The 21964-nt window shown below is 35.5% G+C and overlaps 1 protein-coding gene across 1 annotated transcript; it reads left to right on the top strand.

The window, feature by feature from the left end:
• Nucleotides 1-8046: 8046 nt before the first annotated feature.
• Nucleotides 8047-10894, top strand: LOC107809429 (auxin-responsive protein IAA16-like). Its single transcript, NM_001325838.1, is given in 5 exon segments — nt 8047-8363; nt 9670-9893; nt 10284-10419; nt 10529-10590; nt 10705-10894. Coding segments are annotated over 5 exon segments (723 nt in total). The 5' UTR covers nt 8047-8100; the 3' UTR covers nt 10743-10894.
• The last annotated feature ends 11070 nt before the right edge of the window (nt 10895-21964 follow it).

The following is a 21964-nucleotide window of genomic DNA, read 5'->3' as shown; positions in this document are numbered from 1 at the left end:
CAATTACACTTTTGGATTTATAAGTTCAAAATTAACTGTTCCTTTTAAATAGTAATTTTTTTATATCTATCCTTCGTATCGAAAATGTTGAGATCAATTGACCCATTGAATATATGCTACATCATCCATTTGCTTCTTATTTTAATATACATATTTTGTTTAATCATATAACCAAAGAAAGAAAGAAAGAAAAGTACTTAATCAATATGCAAAAATGACACCAGACATGCCCATATTTTGTGGGCGGCTAATTCTAGAAAAAGAAAGGAAAAACAACAAGATTGACATAAAATTTAAACTCACACCTCACTTAGAGAGGTGCACCCATAAATCGTATCATATGATATTTTGAGCTTGAGTGCATATACATATATTTAACTATTCTCGAAAAGATATAATATTATTACATAATCTAGAAACTAGGGAGGAGAGCATGAGTTCACGTGTCCTATGAAACCACTTAGAGACTCCCCTGGCTAGGTATCAATACTCAATAACATATTGGAAAAAGAAAAAGAGAAATCTACGCAAATGTTTATTTATATGAGGAATTCTTTTTGGAAAATAATCTTGGGAAAAGTGTCACGATCCGAATTTTTCACCGTCGGGCTCGTGATGGCGCCTAACTTTTCAAAATGCTAGGCAAGCCAACAGATAAAGACTTAATGCACTAACTACTATCTTAATTAGTAAGTAACACTAATTAAACCAAAATAGAGTAAAGAAGTGCGAAAATTCATAATAATCCAAGTACTAATGACTACCCAAAATCTGGTATCACAATCCACAAACTTCTAACAGTCACTATAAATACTGGCTAAAAGAAAATACAACTGTTCTCGAATTAAAAGAAAACATGAAAACTAGGATTACTGGAAGGGGACTCCAGGGTCTGTGAACGACGACAGATCTACCTTGGGTCTCCTAATGGACTGAACACAGCAACCCAACTCTGATCAATGTGGTCCAGTACCAAAATTTGCAGAGAAAGTACAGAATACAGTATCAGTATAACCGACCATATGTACTGGTAAGTGCCTAGCCTAACCTCCATAGTGACGAGGCTAGGACAAGACGCATATATAGACCTATGCAGTTAAGCAATATACCGGCATAATAACAGATAATAGAAATTAAGCACATATTAACCGGGGGGGAGGGAGAACATGTTGAGGCGAGTACGAAATCATGAGAATAGAACAGTAAAGAAACACAGTAAAACAAGTGCACGGTATTACCCTTCGTGCTTTTACTCTCGTCCTCACCATGACAAATGAAATGAATAATGATAATGAATGTAAAATGGCACGGTATCACCCTTCGTGCTTTACACTCTTCCTCACATAAAAATAAATATGCAATTGTATGGCATCATCATTCGTGCTTTACACTCTTCCTCACATGATAATAAATATACAATGGCACGGCATCACCCTTCATGCTTTACACTCTTCCTCGCATGATAATAAATATACAATGGCACGACACCACCCTTCGTGCTTTTCACTCTTCCTCACCCAAACAACAAAACAATAACAATTGGGCAATAAAATTATTAATAACAAGCCCCATATCAATATTTAGTTTCCCAACGTCAACCTCAACTTCGAATCAATACTCAACAAATATCCAATTCCAGTAAAAACATGATAAGAATTGGTCAATATGAAGAATAACTAGTTTAAGCATGAATAATATGAATAAAGAATACAATAATCATAAGAATAAGACTCACTCACATGCTATAACCCGACAACAACGTATAGACACTCGTCACCCCACCTATACGTCATACACAACAACCAAACACATAACAAATAGACAACAATATCTAATCTCTCAAGCTAATATTAGCCACAACAAATACCTCGATTCCACGACCAAACTCAAGCCTCAATCATCGCTTTTTATCTAGTTTCCACCTCCGAACCACTCGTATCTAGTCATGATTAACTTAATAACGTCAATTATCGCTAAAGAAATCAATTTCAATGCATAATTATAAGTTTCCCAAAAAGTCAAAAATCGACCTCGGGCCCGCTTGGTCAAAACTCGAGGTTCGGACCAAAACCCATTCACACACGAGCCTAAATATATAATTAGTTTTGGAATTCGACCCCAAATTGAGGTCTAAATTTCCAAATTTGTAAAATCCTCAATTCTCCCAAAAATTCCTAATTCTACCATGAATGAACAAGATTTAGGGCTAGAAATCTAATGGGTATTGATGGAAATTGAAGGAAATGAGTTTAAAAACACAAACCTATAATTTGGTATTGAAATTCCTCTTCAAAATCGCTCCTAGGTTGGTTTTTATGAAAGAGTTATGAAATTTTTGAAGAATCCCTGCTGGTTCTGTTTTTAAAAAGACTGGACAAGCCTTCATCGCGTTCGCGAGAAGCCTGTCGCGATACGCAGCGGCCAAAGGCCTTCGCGTTTGCGAGATACCCATCGCGTTCGCGAAGGCATACTCCGCCCAGCCTCCGCGTTCGCGAGCCTAGTGTCACGTTCGCGGTGAGCAACTTTCCCCTCCCCCAGGTCCCATGCTTCGCGTTCGCGGTAGACAGGTCGCGTTTGCGAAGGGTAAAGCCCCCGCTGCGTCGCATTCACGACCAGTCCTTCGCGAAGAAGGGCATATCAGAACAACTGTTGTGGCAAAATACCAGATTTTTCTAAGTCTAAAACATCCTGTAGCCTATCCGAAACTCATCCAAGTCTTAAAACATCCTACGAACTTGCTCGCGCGATCAAATCGCCGAAATAACACCTAGAACTATGTATTTAGTACCAAATTGCATTAAATTTTCAAGAAAGTTCAAAACTTCTATTTTCTCAACCAAAGGTCCGAATCACGTCAAATCAGTCTCATTTCTCACCAAATTTAACAGATAAGACATAAATATCATAACGGACCTGTACCGGGTTCCGGAACCATAATACGGATCCGGTATCAACAAGATCAATTACTAACCAAATTCTTAAAACCATTATAATTTCAATTTAACAATTTTAATCAAAAATTCACTTCTCGGGTTAGGTACCTCGGAATTCAATTTCGGGCATACGCCCAGATCCCACATTTTACTACGGACCTACCGGGGCCGTGAAAATACGGGTCCGGATTCGTTTATTCAAAACGTTGACCGAAGTAAACTAAAATCAACTTTTAGGCTAAAAAGTATTATTTTATAAATTTTTTAAATAAAGACTTTCCGGAATCATGCCTGGACTGCGCGCGTAAATCGAGAAGAGATAAAAGTGATGTTTTTAAGGTTTCGAAACACGAAATCGAGTTCTAAAAGAGAAGATGGCATTTTTGGGTCATCACAAAAAGGTTGTTTTTGCATTACCTTCAAACAAAATAGGGTTCGAGTGTTCTCTTTTGATTGACTTTTGTTTCCTGAAAACACGTAATCTGTTTTAAAACAAACGTCGTTATTATCAGTTATTGTTTTAAAAAAATTCTACTTATGGGAAAATAGAAAAAAGGAAATAGTTTCTAAACCAATAGAGGAAAAGTTACTCAATATTTTCCAGGTATTTCCTTTTTGAATTCGTTTAGGGTAGAACTAAAAAACGTCAGCAAAGAAAGTGAAGCGAATTTCGTTACTTGATTGAAAAGCATTTGATGTTTTGGTGAAAGTGGAGAAGCAATATGATTACTCGAAATTAGAGCAAAATATGTAATAACAAATCCTCCTCATAGATCAGAAAATTGAGAAAGTTTTGGAGGGCATAAAATTTTGGCACTTAAATTGATATAATCAAGTTAATAAGTATAACAAAATTAGAAGGGAAGCCTGGGCGTAATTAATAAAATTGTTGTTATGTGACCAGGAGGTCACGGGTTCCAGTCGTGAAAATAATCTCTTGCAAAAATGTAGGGTAATACTGCGTATAATAGATTTTTGTAGTCCGGCTCTTTCTCGGACCCCACGCATAGCAAGAACTTAGTGTACCGTGCTGCCTTTTAATAATATAACAAAATTGGCTTAAATAAAAAATAAATAAATAAAAAGTTTAAAAAAATTCAAGACTAAGAAAGAGGAAAATGAAACTGGCATAAGTAATTTTCTAAGGGTGAAACTAATTACCTGCCCACAAATCAAAGTGCCATTTTCTTGAATTTTACCTTTGACTGGCAGTTGCTTGTTCGTTGAGGAGTAATTTTTCCAACTGTTAATGGATGTGGTGAGATGGATGAGATTCTTTCACTCTTAATCAGAAATTTCAAAGTCGAGCCCTCACAATTAAGAAATTCTGATAAAAAGTTCTTCTCTGTCTAATAGTCCATACACGATACGAGTTTGAATTACTTGAGTCAGTAAGATTTAAATAACAGATGGTTATACCCAAGTGACCATTTTTTCCCAATCATATGTTTTCTTTTAACGTATCGGCGTACTTCCTCTTTCAAATTTTATCCAAATATCAAAGCTCTACTAAATAGAATAGCTATCAATTATCATATCCATTCATTTTCTAGTTTCCAGAAAAAACTAACTTATTTAAATTTGAACATCTTCTTCAAGTTGCTAAGTCTAATGTCAGAAAGACACAAAGGTATAATGAATATGAATATAGTCATAATTTTAGGACAATAGCTCGTAAAAGTGATTGCTGTGAAATTTATTTCAACTCATAAAATTCTCAGATTAGCCAAAATTGTCCAACAACAACAACAACATACCCAGTAAAATCCCAATTAGCCAAAATTGTCCATGACTATTATATTTAAAAAATAAATCAGCCTGGCTCAAAAGTATTCTTTCCAGAAGCACAATTGATCTTTCTTAAATAAGAACAACAAAATGACAAATTGTCATTTACTATTATATTTGCCTGTGACGACCATTAATTTACGCTACTCTGATCAAAATATCATCTCAAGACATGTTTTGGATCTGGGCAAGGTTACCCAAAAAATGAATAAATTATAAATTAGAAAATATTAGAACTCATAATTGGACATCATAATTTTGTTGCTTATATAGGGACAGAAGAAGACCAAAATAACTATTATTTTCTTTAATAAAAAATCTTCATCTCAGAATAAAAAGCAAAAAAGAGGAACCTCCATTTATAATATGTAATCATTATTAAAAATCTACGGTAAGATGGATGAAATTCCTCCGATCATAATTAGAAATTTCTTGTTTAAATCTTGCGAATGAAAATAAATCTAATACGAAGCAAAATTTTCGCTTTAACACAGGCCTTACACGATGTGAATTCGAAGTAGCTTCGTTTGCTAGTTTTGGAAACCAAATGATTAAAATAAAATAAATATATTTGTTAAGAGATCTAAGAAAAGGAGGAAAGTAGAAGGGGATTTTTTGAGAATAATAATGTAGTAGTAGCAACTAGCAAGCTAGGGTTGTTAGGAAAGATGGGAGAAGAGTTGGGCAAAGGTGAGGCTGGCGCACATGGTTTGAGGTTTGGAGGGTACATAGCATTGTCCCCATTTGCCATATGGTTTATTATTGCGTTGGATTTGGGCCCTTTCATTATTCTCTCTGCTTCAATAAAGCTTAGCACATGCTTTTTCCTTGTCTTGACTTTTTTTAATTTTATTTTTAATAAAGCTTGGTTTGCCAGATATGGTTTTTTTTTTTTTTTTTTTTTTTTTTGTGTTTGGCAAAGGGAAGTTGGAGATAAATTTTGCCAAAAATAAAATAAAATAAAGGAAGAGAAGCTTACCCTATATCATTTATGTTTGATTTAATTTTTGATTATCAATCTATCAACTCTGTTGACTTTGGAATAGTAGATAAATAGTAACTTATATGAGAGTAATATCTCTATTCCCAAGATCTTTCGCACTAAAGAAACTCTAAATAGTTGAATTATGAAATATAGAACATCATGACAAACGATAGAGCAAAAACAATCACATAATCTCTCCTCTTCAATTTTTTTTTAAAATTAATTTAATTTTGTTTGAAGCAAGAGAACCTTGCTAAGTAGGTATGAAATAAAAAGAACAGTATTTTCATTCTTTTCAGCTGCTGTGTACTTAATTGACAAAAAATTTATAAACATTTGATTCTTTCATTCTTTCAGGAAAATATATAACATGTACGACGAAGTTTTTATTCTATGCACAATTCTATATTGCACTTATCAATGTGAAAACAAAAATTCTAATCATGAAAGAGCAGAATAAAACATACTCCAAAAATATCGTTTACAACGAAATATTACAATTATATCACATATATGTACCTCATAACATCAAAATTAATATAATCACAAAATACCTACCTAACCAAATATAATCATTTACGTTACAGATCAAATATTATATCCAATCATTTTGAGTTCAAGATCATGTTTATCTTACACTATTCATCATTTTCAGCGTGCATTTTCCTTCAAAATTTTGGGTAATACGCTTTACACATATGTTTAGTTGGCTATTTAATTATGTTGTTTTAAAATGTGTGTATTGCTTGACACAGTATTCACATGCAAACAAGAAACTAATACACATATGTTTGAAACTATACTTATGCTTTGATCCAATTTGGTACCAAAAAAAAGCAGTTACATAGCATATTTTCGAATTTGTTTGTCCCTTCACAGTTACATGAATTATGTTATCATTCATAGCACCACTGGACTTAAAACTCCTTTCAAGTTTCATGCATTACAGATACGGGGAGTCTTATACTTGCGTGTGAGAGCTAATTTTATTTTGTTTTGTTTCTATTGAACTATATATATTTAGACAGTGCTAGCTTTTGTAATATTATTAGACGTCTTTAAAATTGCATCATATATACTTACACCATTGTCTAGCTTCCCGTGAGTTCTATGATAATAATTAGGGGTGGCAAACGGGCAGAGTCGGATATCCATATTATTCATGGCTTCTTGAATATGATAACTTTCGGGAGAATTCCTAGTCTTTCAAATTTGAGGAACCCCCAATTTGAGGCTTTACTAAAGTAAAAGTTATATAAACCTATTAGTTATCCATTGGTTATCAATTTTCTGAGTGGATAATATAGTTCTTATTCATATTTAATTCGTTTTTAAAAAGTTCATTATTCAACCCATTTTTAATGGATAATATGAAAGGATCTTTGTTTAATTTTAACCATTTTGCCACCGTCTTAATTAATGTATAACTTTAGTTTCAATTGAGTGGGTTTAGAATATTTTGATGTCAGTATAAGTTACACATGTTTGAGCAGGTTGACTTGAAGGTTGAGCTCACTAAGTTTCAGCCATGAGCCTTATTTTGGGATGTGACAACTATTTTTTTTTTTTTTAAAGAACGATACCCCAATGACTTTTTTGAAACTGGTGTTACAATTTAGTTTTTTTTTTAATTTCATTTATAAAAATACGAGAAATGCATGGGAATATACAGAGTGATTTAAATCTAGAGTTATGTGATAAGTTAGTTTAGACACAAGAATAAAAGGAAGACAATTTAGGAGACATTTAGCTATAAAAAAAAAGAAAAAGAAAAAAAGCTCCTTGTCTCTTTCCTCACTTTTTGTTACTTTTTGCCTTTCTTCTTTTTAATATTTTACCCTTTAATTAATTACTTGATTAATTGATTATCTTTTGTTTGCTGAGAAAAAGTTGTCATTGTTGTCCCCTCTATTGTCTTATCATACTGCTTTAGCTCACGATTTATTATTGATTATTACTGTAAAAAAAGAAAAAGAACGACAATAAGTGGAGCCTAACAAACAAAAGTAAGCGTAAAAATAGTAGCCAACTTGCTTAGTCCATTATTATTCCAAACAAGAAAACAAAATTAAAAAGAAGAAATTAAACTAAAAACCCCAATCAAAAACAAAATCGCGTCACTGATGACATATACTATCCGACAACCCGAGACCGACCCGGTTAATCATTCATTTCCACGTGGCACAATCCTTGCCCTCTAAAATATATCATACTCTTCACATATATCATATATAGCATGCTTCCTTATGCTCATTATACCCTTCTTACACATTCATTGTCAACTTAAAAAGAAAAACACCAAAGAAACAAACAAGAGAAGAAAAGGAATAAAGAATTTTTTTTAATTGTATTTTGAAGAAGGATTTTCCACGTTAAAATCTTGACAGAAGTCAGATGACGAGTGTGATGGGAGCGGAGTGTGACAAAATTCGATTGGATTATGAAGCGGAGACGGAGCTGAGGCTAGGGTTGCCGGGAGCCATTAATGGAAATGAAGGTGAAATGACGTCAAAGAATAATGGGAAGAGAGTCTTTTCAGAAACTGTTGATTTGAAACTAAACCTTTCTTCAAAGGATTCCACAGTTGATAATCAAGTTGACAACATTAAGGAGAAGAAGAATATTGCTCCCACTGATCCTGCTAAGCCACCAGCCAAGTAATTTTTTATTTGTGTGTTTTATTTATTTATTTATTGATGCAAATAATATTTGTAGCAGTAGTTAATTAAAATGGCAATGGAATTTTATCAGTTCGTCCCATTTTACGTGAAAGTAGTAAAAAAAAAAAGTCATACGAATTTTTCTTAGTCATGTTGTATGGTTTGGAACTTTAATTTTATATAGGAATTCCCGAATATTTCTTAATTTTGTTGAGTTTTAAGTTCAGGGTATGATAAATTAACTCTTAGTTTTAATAATAATGTACAATACTAAAGGAACCAAGAAAGTTTTCTTTTCTGCTTTTTGTTGTCGAATTATTTCTTTTATTACTTCTTCCTTTTATTATATTTTCATGCAAATTCTAATTACTTCGTGCTGTATGTTATAAATTACTGGATTTGCATTGTAAATCACGCTAAACCTTAGTAATTAATTTCTGTTAGGGATCAAATAGTGAATTACGGAAAACCCTTTGGAATGCTACATCAAAGTATTATTAGGAGAATTTATTGATTAGAATTACTTTAATTTGCTTCTAATTTTTTTTCCCCTAAAAAATGGAAAAAACGAAATGTTAGGTGTCAGAACTGTAACCTATCTTTTTTGAGCAAAATTGGACTTTAATTGGAAATGGGTAGGGCTGTGGTTGGTACTTGTTTTTGTCTGGAAGATGGAGAAAAGAACAAAACATTTGGAATCTTTTACTTTCATTACCCAACATTTTAGTGGAAAACACATGGACCTTTAATTTATTATCTTTTCACCCTCTTTTTGAATATGTAAACAATTCATTCTAGAAAACAAATCTAGAGGTACTTTACAGAGTATTTCTTTGTTACCTCTTGCTGAGACAAAGCATGTGTGTGCTTAGAAGATAACAAATGGTACAATACTATTATAAAAACAGTATAAACTTTACATCTAGCTGAACCACTTTATCAAAAGTAGCTATGTCCAATAAGTATTAACTATTTAAAAAATTTAATATTTATACATATTTAATAATTTTCTTAATACAAATACATTCTTTGAACAAAAGCTACTAGGTTTGATCGAACACTTCTAGCTCGGCCCCGATCTAATATTAGTTTAATAAATTAACATATGAATCTATGACAATATTTGCTTTAAGTTCTTGGCAAGCTTTGGACCTAATTTCACTTTATATGCACAAAATAATAAGAATACCTTTTTTTATGTAGAAAGAGGGAATTAATATCTTTTATTTATGGGATAATTAATGGAAAATTATGAGTGCATGGAACTAATGGAAAATGTTATTGTTTTATTTGCTTATCTTAGGGCACAAGTTGTGGGTTGGCCACCAGTGAGATCATTCAGGAAGAATGTACTAACCGTCCAAAAGAACAGCACCGGCAACGGCGAAAGCTCCGGCGGCGGCGCAGCCTTTGTGAAAGTTAGCGTGGACGGAGCTCCATACTTACGTAAAGTGGACTTAAAGATGTACAAAAGCTACCAACAACTCTCTGATGCCCTTGGCAAAATGTTCAGCTCTTTCACCATTGGTATATACCTAAATATTCTTTTACCTTTTCATATTTTGCAATTAAATATGCTTTACACACTCCAAGTTTTTTATTTTTAATTTAACCATTTTGTATTCTAAATTTATTGGGCCGCTAATTAATATTTGCTTTGATCTTTTTAAAGTACCAAGGAATTGTAGGGTGGGTGGAATTCCTCCGTCTTAGACCACAGGTCATCGGTTCGAGACCTGCAGATAAAAAAAAATACGTACAAATGGCAAAGCATATTGCCAATAATTTTTTACCAAAATGAAATGAAGACAATATATATTTTTTACTTACCAAAAAAAAAAATGATGGAGTAAGATATGCTATTTTCTGTCTAAAATTTTTGATATAATAACATTTATTTTCTTGAAATTTATGTAGGAAATTGTGGGACTCATGGATTTAAGGATTTCATGAATGAGAGCAAATTAATAGACCTCTTAAATGGCTCAGACTATGTACCTACTTACGAAGACAAGGATGGAGACTGGATGCTTGTTGGTGATGTACCTTGGGAGTAAGTTTCTAATTGCATCTCCAATATTTATTCATTTTTCATCATACTCTTTTATTTTTATTACGTTAATTTGGTGATTAACTTTAACTAATTCTTACTTCTATTCTAGGATGTTTGTTGATTCATGCAAACGCTTAAGGATAATGAAAGGATCTGAGGCCATTGGACTAGGTACATACTCACACAAGGAATTAATTTCTAGATTACTCATTATATTTAATTTTTATTTTCCTTATTTTGTCATTCAAATTCTGTCACTAAGATAAATGGCTAAATTTTATGCAGCACCAAGAGCAGTGGAGAAATGCAAGAACAGAAGCTGAAATTGATGATCCAATTAATTGTTCATTGTATTTTTATTTTTTTTGTTTTGTTTCCATGGTCAAATTATATAATTGACCTTGGAGTTTTTAAATCTGTTGTAATTTGATGGTTTATAACATATATATAAAAATTGTGAAAATATTATCTACGAGAAGAAAAGATTTGAATAGTTGTCAACTAGTATGTGACAGCCTCATATTGGTTGGAGCCCTATTTTTGAGTATCTTGAATTATATACATATTGTTTGGGCCATATGTGTAAGTGGCACTTTGAAGTTATCTACTAATAAATTGAAGACAAGTAACATGACATATTAAAGTTATTGGGAGGCAAAGCCATGTGCTTTGCTAATGGGGACAAACTTATGGGGATCGCAATTATTTCAATCCAATAGTGTTGTGGGCATTATATTATTTATTTGTATTTGGCCATCCCCATTATTGACTACCTTTTGAGGTCCTATATGTCATTTGCTGTCGTTTGGATGGATGTTCAAAATATTAAATAGGAGATATCGTGAAATATGTGGACATCCAGAGTCTAGTTTGAAGAAGGGAAGGGAGGTGTAATCGAGAAGAGGTAGAAAAGGAATGATATACGACACAGCTTGTTTAAATGATTGTTACTTGTTGCATGGCCGTTTTATAATGTATTGTATTATATTGTTTTATAATGTATTGTGTTATATTGTTTGATAAATATAATATTTGGATAGTTTATATTGTTTGTCATCATTTCATGTCACGTATCAATGATATGATAAATAAATTTGCAATATTACTAAGAGAAAATAAGATATGAAGTAGAATTATTATATAAAAAAATAGGGTAAAAGATAAAATATGATTGTTTAATAATAAGAAAGTGCAAGATGAAAGAAAAAAGCAAGGTAACGACGCCACCACACCAAATCTGTCGTTACATAAAGTGATACTTTCCGTCATTACGTAACGACGAATTTAACGATATAATACAATAAAATTTAAGTAACAATCAAAACAAATTGTATTTAAAGTAACAATACGATACAATACAAAAAGTAATAACCATCCATACAAACTGTAAAGGAATGATGAAGGACAAAGCATGTTTAGTTTAACAAATAGCATCTTTAATTGGTTTAATTTGTTAATAGTTAGAGAAAAAGTAAAGAAAAAAAAAATTAATCCGAGCTTTACATGCGCCCTTATTCACCTTAACGGTGGACTCCTGCCTTTTACACTTCAACTACGTACGAGAATGAGGAGCTGTGTTTATGTCCTTTTATACCCAACAAAGCAAAGTTAACAGAAAGACGGTAAATCTGAATGGAAGATCACATTGTATGGGTCAAATCTGACCACAGTAGACAACCAAGTTGGGGTCTCGCTTAAGTGGCGAAATGATGAGAAACACCACGACCAACCTCAGTCCAATCATCGACGATGAATACTGAGTAAGAACAGTACTCGAGTAACGACGTCTAGATCGTCACGTGAAGAACCCGTTGGTCAAAGAACACAGTAAAATTCTGAGAACTATATATAGAGGGGATTCACAAAAAGGGGGCTTCTGAACTGTCTCTTTTTTCTCTATCAATTTCCTCCCCCGAAGGATGTAAATAGTAATTTCATTCTTCCTATCAAAGATAGGGTTGTAACATCAGGAATAGAAAAATGTTCCTTCTATTTTGTTATTCATTATCGCGCAATGCATTTCAAGGTCTGAAGTTGATTATGCTTGGCTAAGATTTTCCTTTCCTTGCCATTAATTGATTAGCCCATAAAGGTTTTAACATCTTTTGGTCAAACAATTTGACGTTGTCTGTGGGGATTTCTTAGCCAAATTTCCTAGTCTCCTTCAGGTCCAAAACTAGTGAAACACAATCACCCACCAGAAAGAATGGTAGGTAAATCTCACGTGCTAATCTAAATTTTGATGCTACATGAAAGCAGAAGTTACAATCAATATCCACGCAAAGCTCACAAGAGGAGACGGCACCTGCTGCGCGATCCTATAGAAAATTGGACGCATCTTGCCCTATTTTAACATTCTCCCATCCCACACACCGGATGGCCCACGAGCGAGATAAGATAAACCTAACCCACGTGGGGCAGGGCATCCAAAAAAAGGGGAGGGGGGAAAGAGAGTTGAATGCGGCTACCGAATCCACAAACCTCCATTCTGTCAAACACTTAGACGCCAGGCAGAGTGAACAACGCCATAAGGCTACCCTCGTCATCGACTCATCGGATCGAGGTAAGAAAAATCTAACTTTGGTTTATCTTCTGTTGTTTGCTTAAACAGGAACACAAACATCACATGGACAAGCGAGCAAAGAAGCATTCCAATTGGAGATGAACTATTACAAAATAACTTGAATGCCACCCATCCCAGACATCTCAACTTCTGGAAAGGGACGTCCCCCAGGCTGTGTTCCTTCTCCTCACCCAGGTGTTGTCCCGATTGGGCTCTCTCGGGGAGGTTTTGATCGAAACAAAAAGGGGGACGTCACCAAAGTTCAAAGTATAATCTATTGCCTCGCTTGCCAACGGTGTCTCCAGACCGAAATACGAAGGGACTAGACAGGGAAACCCCAATACAAGCATGAAATGAACGTGAGTAACATAACAACGTTTTATACCCTCTGACATCGCTCTCTCCGATGCAAACAAAATCGATCAAACCAGGACTCACCCAGAAAACGCAGAGGTTGAGCAAAACCGGGACTCCTCAGGGTACACCTGAAACTCTCAAAAACGGTTTCTAGGACTCATAATAGGTTAATATTTCGACCAGCTCAAATTAACACCTATCTGGCCAAAGGCCATCGCCAAAGAAAAAAAAAAGAAGAGTTCAACCTCGCTCGAACTGCAACAAGTTAATATTTCGACCAGCTCGAAATAACACCTCTACGGCCAAGAGCCATCGCTAAAGAAAAAAAAGAGAGAAGAGTTCGACCTCGCTCGAACTGCAATAGGTTAATATTTCGACTAGCTCGAAATAACACCTCTACGACCAAGGGTCATCGCCAAAGGAAAAAAAAAGGTTCGACCTCGCTCGAACTGCAACAGGTTAATATTTCGACTAACTCGAAATAACACCACTACAGCCAAGGGCAATCGCCAAAGAAAAAAAAAGAAGAGTTCAACCTCGCTTGAACTGCAAAAGGTTAATATTTCGACCAGCTCGAAATAACACCTCTACGGCCAAGGGCCATCGCCAAAGAAAAAAAAGAAGGGTTCGACCCCGCTTGAACTGCAATAGGTTAATATTTCGACCAGCTCGAAATAACACCTCCATGGCCAAGGACCATCGCCAAAGAAAAAGAAAGAGAAGAGTTCAACCTTGCTCGAACTACACCATGTTAATATTTCGACCAGCTCGAAATAACACCTCTACTGCCAAGGGCCATCGCCAAAGAAAAAAAAAGAAGAGTTCGACCTCGCTCGAACTCCAACAGGTTAATATTTCAACTAGCTCGAAATAACACCTCTACGGCCAAGGTCCATCGCCAAAGAAAAAAAAAGAAGAGTTCGACCTCGCTCGAACTGCAACAGGTTAATATTTCGTCCAGCTCGAAATAACACCTCTACGGCTAAGGGCCATCGCCAAAAAAAAAAGAGAAGAGTTCGACCTCGCTTGAACTGCAACAGGTTAATATTTTGACCAGCTCAAAATAACACCTCTACGGCCAAGGTCCATCGCCAAAGAAAAAAAGAGAAGAGTTGGACTCATACAAACTAACAATAATATTTCAACCAGCTCAAAATAACACCACTACGGCCAAGGGCCATCGCCAAAAAAAAAAGAGAAGAGTTCGACCTCGCTCGAACTGCAACAGGTTAATATTTCGACCAGCTCGAAATAACACCTCTACGGCCAAGGGCCAACGCCAAAGAAAAAAAAGAGAAGAGTTCGACCTCGCTCGAACTGCAACAGGTTAATATTTTGACCAACTCAAAATAACACCTCTACGGCCAAGGGCCATCGCCAAATAAAAAAAAAAAGAGAAAAGTTCGACTTCGCTCGAACTGCAACAGGTTATTAATAGGTTTTCAATGTCTTTGCCTTATGTTTTGATGATCCAACAAACTTACTGTCAAGGACCAGATAGGAAACCTGACACACATGGACTATTTAACGGATTCCAACTAAATGTAAACTGCCATAACTTGAGGAGATAGAAAACCAAACAAGGACCTATACCCTTGTGGTTCCCTCATAGCAGTACAAAGTCAATTGGACACAGCTGGAAGCAACGTGACCGCCTGCACTGCACTATTTCCAGTGCCCACTTACTCCTTGACCAACTAAAGTGCTTACATCATTTCAAGTGGTGTCATCAAGGTGTATCAACAATGAGTTTATATCAAAACATCACTTGAACATTTCTAATTCTCATTCAAGCCTTTTTCAAAACAGAGAAATCAATTCTCACGAGCTTGAAAAACAAAGTTAAACGCTACTACGGACCAATTCCTAAAGTTAGTATTTTGTTGTCCTTAGTTGAGTTGTAACTTTGTGATTGTTCTTATTGTATCTCCTAAACTGCTTAGCCAGAAGCATTGATTAGGAACCCTCTTGTAAAATCCGTACACTCTCTGAGTTTATGTTGTGACTAGGTTTAGTCATAAGTTAAAGTCTTTGTTACTAGAGAGTGACAAAGTGGCTTGTAGTGAGAGTATCATAAGTTAGTTAAAGTCTTTGTAACTAGAGAGTGACAAAGTGGCTTGTGGTGAGAGTATCACAAGTTAGTTAAAGTCTTTGTAACTAGAGAGTGACAAAATGGCTTGTGGTGAGAGTACCACAAGTTAGTTGAGTTGAATCCTTTGCAATAGAGTTATTACAAAGTGACTTGTAATAGGTGTTTACAAGTTAGTGAAGTTGAAAGCCTACAGGTGTAGGTCGTGGTTTTTGTCCATTTGAGTTGGGATTTTTCCACATAAAAATCCTGTGTCTCATTTACTTACAGTTTTACTAGCATTCTCAGCATAACCTCATAGAGGACCAGGTACTCTACTGTTTGGTGGACTCATACAAACTAACAATTGGTATCAGAGCGGGTTCCTCCTATCAGGCTAACACCTAGGAAGTATCCTTATGGCTGCTCCACCAAATTTTGAAGAAGGTCAATCTACATACCGACCACCGTGGTTCAATGGACAATACTATGGGTGGTGGAAAACAAGAATGCATGATTTTATCATGGTTGAGGATTCTGAGTTATGGGATGTCATATGTGATGGTCCTTTTGTTCCAACAAAGGTACTGGAAGAACTTCTATTTTCAATGTTAAAAACCAGTAAAGAATACACTGACGCAGACAGGAAAGCTGTGGAGAAGAATTTTCGTGCCAAGAAGATTCTGGTATGTGGGATAAGACCTGAAGAATATAATATAATCTCCATTTACGACACTGCTAAAGAGATATAGGAAGCTTTGCAAATAGCTCATGAGGGAACCACCCAAGTAAAACAGTCTAAGATCGATATGCTCACTATCAAGTATGAACTCTTCAGGATGAAGTACGATGAATCTATTCAAGATATGCACACAAAATTTACTTCCATCATAAATGAGTTACACTCACTTGGTGAAACCATTACTAGAACAAGCTAGTAAGGAAAATCCTTAGTATTCTGCCTAGACCTTGGGAAAGCAAGGTGAATGCTATTATTGAATCAAAGGACTTGTAGGAGCTGACCATAGAAGAGCTGGTTAGAAATCTGAAGACCTATGAGATGAAGATGAAGATAGACAGTGAAAGAAGAGAGCCAAAGAAAGAAAAGAACCCGGTACTCAAAGCTGATAGTAATGACTCAAGTGAGGAAGACAGTGACATGACTTACTTAACCAAAAGATTTCAGAAGATGGTCAGAAGAAATAGAGAAATACTAAAAAGGGGCAGCTCTAGCAAACCAAAAACTATGATCTCTGTAATAAGTGTGGAAAACCTAGACACTTCATCAAAAATTGTCCTCTCTTGAAGTAAGAGTTCTCCAAAAGCAACCTTGAAAAAGCAGTTAAGAGGAACCCAGTTCCTTTTAAGGACTTCAAAAGAAAGAGATCTGCTGACAATATGATGAAACAGGCTCTTGCAGCATGGGGAGATTCCTCTGGTGAGTCTGAAGATGAAACTGATGCTGGTGATAGTTCCATGATGTCAGTTGAAGGCAAGGAAAATGAATATGACTCAACTTTTGCTTTGATGGCCCAATCAGATGATGATGAAGACGATGACAACAAGGAGGTAAATTTCAGGGATGTTCAGAGAAATCTGAAATCCTACTCTCCTAAGAAACTCATGTCATTAGCTAGTGTATTGATTGATGCCTATCATAGTCTTGTGGAAGATAGGGATTCGTTGACCTTAGAACTAGGAGAAGCTGAACAAACCAGAGATGACTTAGTGGCTGTAGTTATTGACTACAAGGAAATCATTGAAAACTTCAAAGAAAAAAGAAATGATCTCTTGGCAGTAATTGTAGACCTAAGGGAAACAATAGAGAGACCAGAGACTAATTCAAAACCTGGAAATTCTGGAAAAGGAAAAGAGACAGTCAATGAGGAACACATTAGGCTTGAAAATGAGTTGAAAGCTGTGAGAACTAGGATGTGTGTTGAAACTGAGAAAAAAAAGCACCTCCAAACTGATCTGGAAAAAGTAAAAAATGATCTTGAAAAGTTCCTAAAAAGGACCTGGTCCTCAGAAGCTATCACTATTATGTACACTAATAATGGTGGAAACAGGCAGGGAATAGGGTTCTAAAGGGAAAAAACTCCTTACAACCCTCACAACAAATATGTCACTATTTCTGATAACTGGTTTTGTACCCACTGTGGGAACAATGGGCACTTCAAAGAAAATTATCCGGCCAGGGTTCAATCTATTTAGAAAAACAAAGTGTTTGCTGGAAAAGTGACTACAAAAGAGGGACCAGGTTCCACTCATAAAACACGCACATTACCTGCATGGACTAAGAGAGCTCTTATTCATCCTCTTGTCCACTACAAGGGACCCAAACTTGCTTGGGTTTTTAAAACTAAATCTTGATATTTTTGTGCAGGGAACAGTGAAGGGAAGTGGTCAACAATGGTTCCTGGATAATGGGTGTTCAAAGCATATGACTGGGAACACCATGGACTTTCTTTCACTAAAAGCCCTGCAAGGAGGGAGTGTATCCTTTGAAAATGGGAAAAGGGGTACATTCTTGGAGTTGGAAAAGTCGGGAAGTCACTCACTCATTCTATTGGAAATGTGTACTATGTCAATGACCATAAGTACAGTCTCTTGAGTGTCTCTCATATTTGTGATAAAGGAAACAAGGTAGAATTCTTGTCCAAGATATGTACAGTTACTGATATGGTAACCGGTGAAATGGTACTTGTGGCCAAAAGATACAAGAACATCTATGTTGCTGATTTCGAATCCTTACAAAGTGGTGATCTGAGTTGTTTGAAAGCTATTGACGATGATGATGAACCATGGCACATGAGACTGGGGAATGCAAGCTTTTCTCTTTTGAACAAACTAATTCAGAAGGACCTGGTTCATGGTCTGCCCATGTTAAAGTTCAAGATGCAAAAAATCTGTGATGTCTGTGCTAGAGGAAAACATGTGAAGTCCTCTTTTAAGTCTAAAAGGGATGTGAGCACCTCAAAGCCACTAGAGATTTTGCATATGGACCTATGTGGTCCTATGAGAGTGCAAAACAGAGGAGTAAAAAGATACATTTTTGTGATAGTGGATGACTACTCCAAATTCACATGGACTCTATTTCTTAGAACTAAAGATGAAACCTTTGAGGTGTTTGTGGCCTTTGTGAAGAAAATCCAGGTGAAGATGGAGTCTAGAGTCACATGCATTAGGTCATATCATGGAACAGAATTTAACAATGCCAAATTTTATGAGTTCTGCAATGAAAATGGCATCACCCACAACTTCTCAGCTCCCAAAACTCCTCAGCAAAATAGAGTAGTGGAAAGGAAGAACAGAACTCTAGAAGAGATGGCAAGAACAATACTAATCGACAGTGGAATTGCAAAGAACTTCTGGGCTGAAGCGGTCAACACTACCTGCTACTTGGTGAACAGGTGCATGATCAGATCTCTCCTGAACAAAACCCCATATGAGCTGCTGAATGGAAGGAAACCCAAGTTGATTCACCTAAGAACATTTTGGGTGCAAATGCTATGTTCTCAATAATGGAAAGGATCATCTTGGTAAATTCGATGCCAAGAGTGATGAAGGATATTTCTGGGCTACTCTTCTCAAAGCAAAGCATACAAGATATATAGTAAGCGGACTCAATGTGTTGAGGGAATTCATATTATCTTTAATGAGTCTTATCCATCATGTGAGAAGAATACTGAAGAAGATCAAGATGGAGAACCCTTACTAGTCCCTTGTGAAGTCATTGACATGACAAATGGAAAGGCAGATATGATGAGTCAAGTAAAAGAGCTGAGTGAGGACAATACTGTCTCATCAACAATGGAACCATGTACTGCAATTACAACCATCGAAGTTGAAGAAAGAGTGGTTGATGCAGTTCAGGGTACTCCACTAGCACCCGAGAGAAGAACTCAGGAAAACCAGTCAAACATGCCCACATTCTCTCTAAATGAACCTCAGACGTCTAACTAGAGACACACAAGCTCTCATCCTTTTGACAACATAATTACCCTTCTAGATTTCGGAGTATAAACCAGGTCAAAAGCCAGAAATTCACTTGCCTTCTTAGCCTTTCTCTCCCAAATAGAACCCAAGAATATCAAAGAAGCCTTGAAAGATGCAGATTGGATTACAACTATGAAAGACGAGTTACATCAATTTGAAAGGAATAATGTCGGGCACCTGGTACCCAGACCCTCAGATCGAACCATTATAGGAACCAGGTGAGTATTTAGGAACAAGCTTGATGAACATGAGAATACCACAAGGAACAAGGTCAGGCTAGTGGTTTAAGGCTATAATCAGGAGGAAGGGATTGACTATGATGAAACGTTTGCTCCGGTCGCTCACATGGAAGCTATTAGAATTCTAATCGCTTTTGTATCTCATATGGAATTTACCTTATTCCAAATGGATGTCAAAAGTGCATTTCTGAATGGACTTCTTAAGGAAGAAGTCTATGTGAAGCAACCTCCAGGGTTTGAATGTCATGAACACCCTGAATATGTGTTTAAACTGGACAAAGCATTGTATGGGCTGAAGCAGGCTCCTTGAGCTTGGTATGAAAGGTTGTCAAAGTTCTTCTTGGAAAATGGCTTTAAAAGAGGGAAAATTGACAACACTCTATTCCTAAAGAAACGGGGAAGGAATCTTCTCATTGTTCAGGTCTATGTTGGTGATATCATTTTTAGGGCAACAGCTGATTCTCTGTGTGAAGAATTTGTAAAACTCATGAGAAGTGAGTTTAAAATGAGTATGATGGGGGAACTGAACTTCTTCTTGGGTCTTGAAGTAAAATATCCCCCAAATGGTACATTTATTTGTCAGCAAAAATACATCAGGGAGCTCTTGAAGAGGTTTGACATGGAAGCATCAAAGGTGATAGATGTAGACATGTGATTTTTGACCCTCCCCAAGATTTTATATATTTTAGCGTGTAAATATTTAGTTTAGGCCTAATATAGTTATTTCAATTAATTTTGACTCTATTTGCTTTATTTTATCACAAATAAATAAAAATTACAAAAAAATATTTTCTCTTATTTAGCTAGTTAATATTTTTATCTAGTTACTTTTAATTTGTCTACTAAATTCAAAAATACAAAAATAATTCTAGGAATGTTATCTTAATTTTATAATAATTTTTCTATTCTTTTTATCTTTTAGAACGATATTTTGAAAATACAAAAAAAATAGTTTTATTTTAATAGTTAGTCTTATTTTAACAGTTATTTTATTTAAGTAGGACTAATTAATAAATGAGGTTGTATTTTAATATCGTTCGCGAGGAAAGAATAAAACTTGGGCTCGAGCAACCCATTTTTAGGCCTAATTTTAGACCTAACCCATAATTACTAGGCTCATACTCCTAACCTAATTCTTACACCTATATAATAGTACCTACACCTAAAATATGAGAGGGGGACCATAAAAAAGATCCGTCGTTTATACACCAAAAGGACTCCCACCCCTGAAGACTAAACAACCGCTTAACCCCTGAAGACTAAACCAGTAGCCTTTAACTATGTGAATCCACTGTTGCTACCATCTTAAATACACCTCCAGATTCGTCCAAAAATTAGCTCCAAAATGAGCAGAAACAACCCCAACATCCAGCCCCAAAATATGCTAAAAGATGTAGCCAAATAGTCGCAAAACCCACCTCCATTGACCCCATTCTTCAGCTCCAAAGTTGCTGCAAAAAATTCAGCATTTGTCCTTCTCAAACCAGTCCAAACAACGAGCATCTGCTCTTTCAAAACCATCTCTAAACCTTCCTTCAAATCGCCCAAACATCACCAAAAACTAGCTGAAATATTCAAGTAAAAAATGCAACAACACGGCCTTGAAAAAGATGTAAAACCAGCTCCAAAAATGTGAAAACAGTATCTCAAACCGCTACCATTTTTGCCGAGGAAACAGATCAAAAATCCTCCATTAATCCCGGTGAAGCTCTGTGTTTGAGGTTGTTGTCGGCATGGTTTACGGTTTGTCGCTGTATCCGATCAAGGTCCCCATTTTGATTTGGGTTATCTTTATTGCTTTGCACTAGTTTCGAGACTCTGTTAAATGATTTATTCCTCACTTGGTTTCTTCTTAGATTTTCAGATTTCAAATTGTTATTGTTATTTGAATGAAATATTTGGCTGGTTGTTTGATATTTGATTTTAAGTGGAATTCCTTTGTTTGGCCTGAACTTTAACAAGATTAATCTACCAATTAGCTTAATTGATCCTTTTGTTAAGAAAGATTATGGGTCAGATGAGTTTAATTTGAGGCCCTTACGAAAATACTCAGTCTTTTGTGTTGGTGCTGTTTTTGCTTTTGGATTTATGCGTGATATTTTATTTTTCCATGAGCACTTGGCCTATTCTTTGTAATAATTTTAAAACTGAAAGATATTTATGCCAAAAAATATGTACTACTAGGCATTTGAATGGTGCTTTTAGTTTATTTGTAGAACGTATGTATACTGCTCCATTTTCAGTCGAAGTAATATATTTCAAAATTTTGGTCCAGACTCTAGTTTATGAAGTTGATGACTTGTTGTTTGTAACAGAATT

The sequence above is a fragment of the Nicotiana tabacum genome, chromosome 7, assembly GCF_000715075.1.
Source record: "Nicotiana tabacum cultivar K326 chromosome 7, ASM71507v2, whole genome shotgun sequence".
NCBI classification, from domain to species: domain Eukaryota; kingdom Viridiplantae; phylum Streptophyta; class Magnoliopsida; order Solanales; family Solanaceae; genus Nicotiana; species Nicotiana tabacum.
This window is presented reverse-complemented; position numbering and strand designations above follow the sequence as displayed.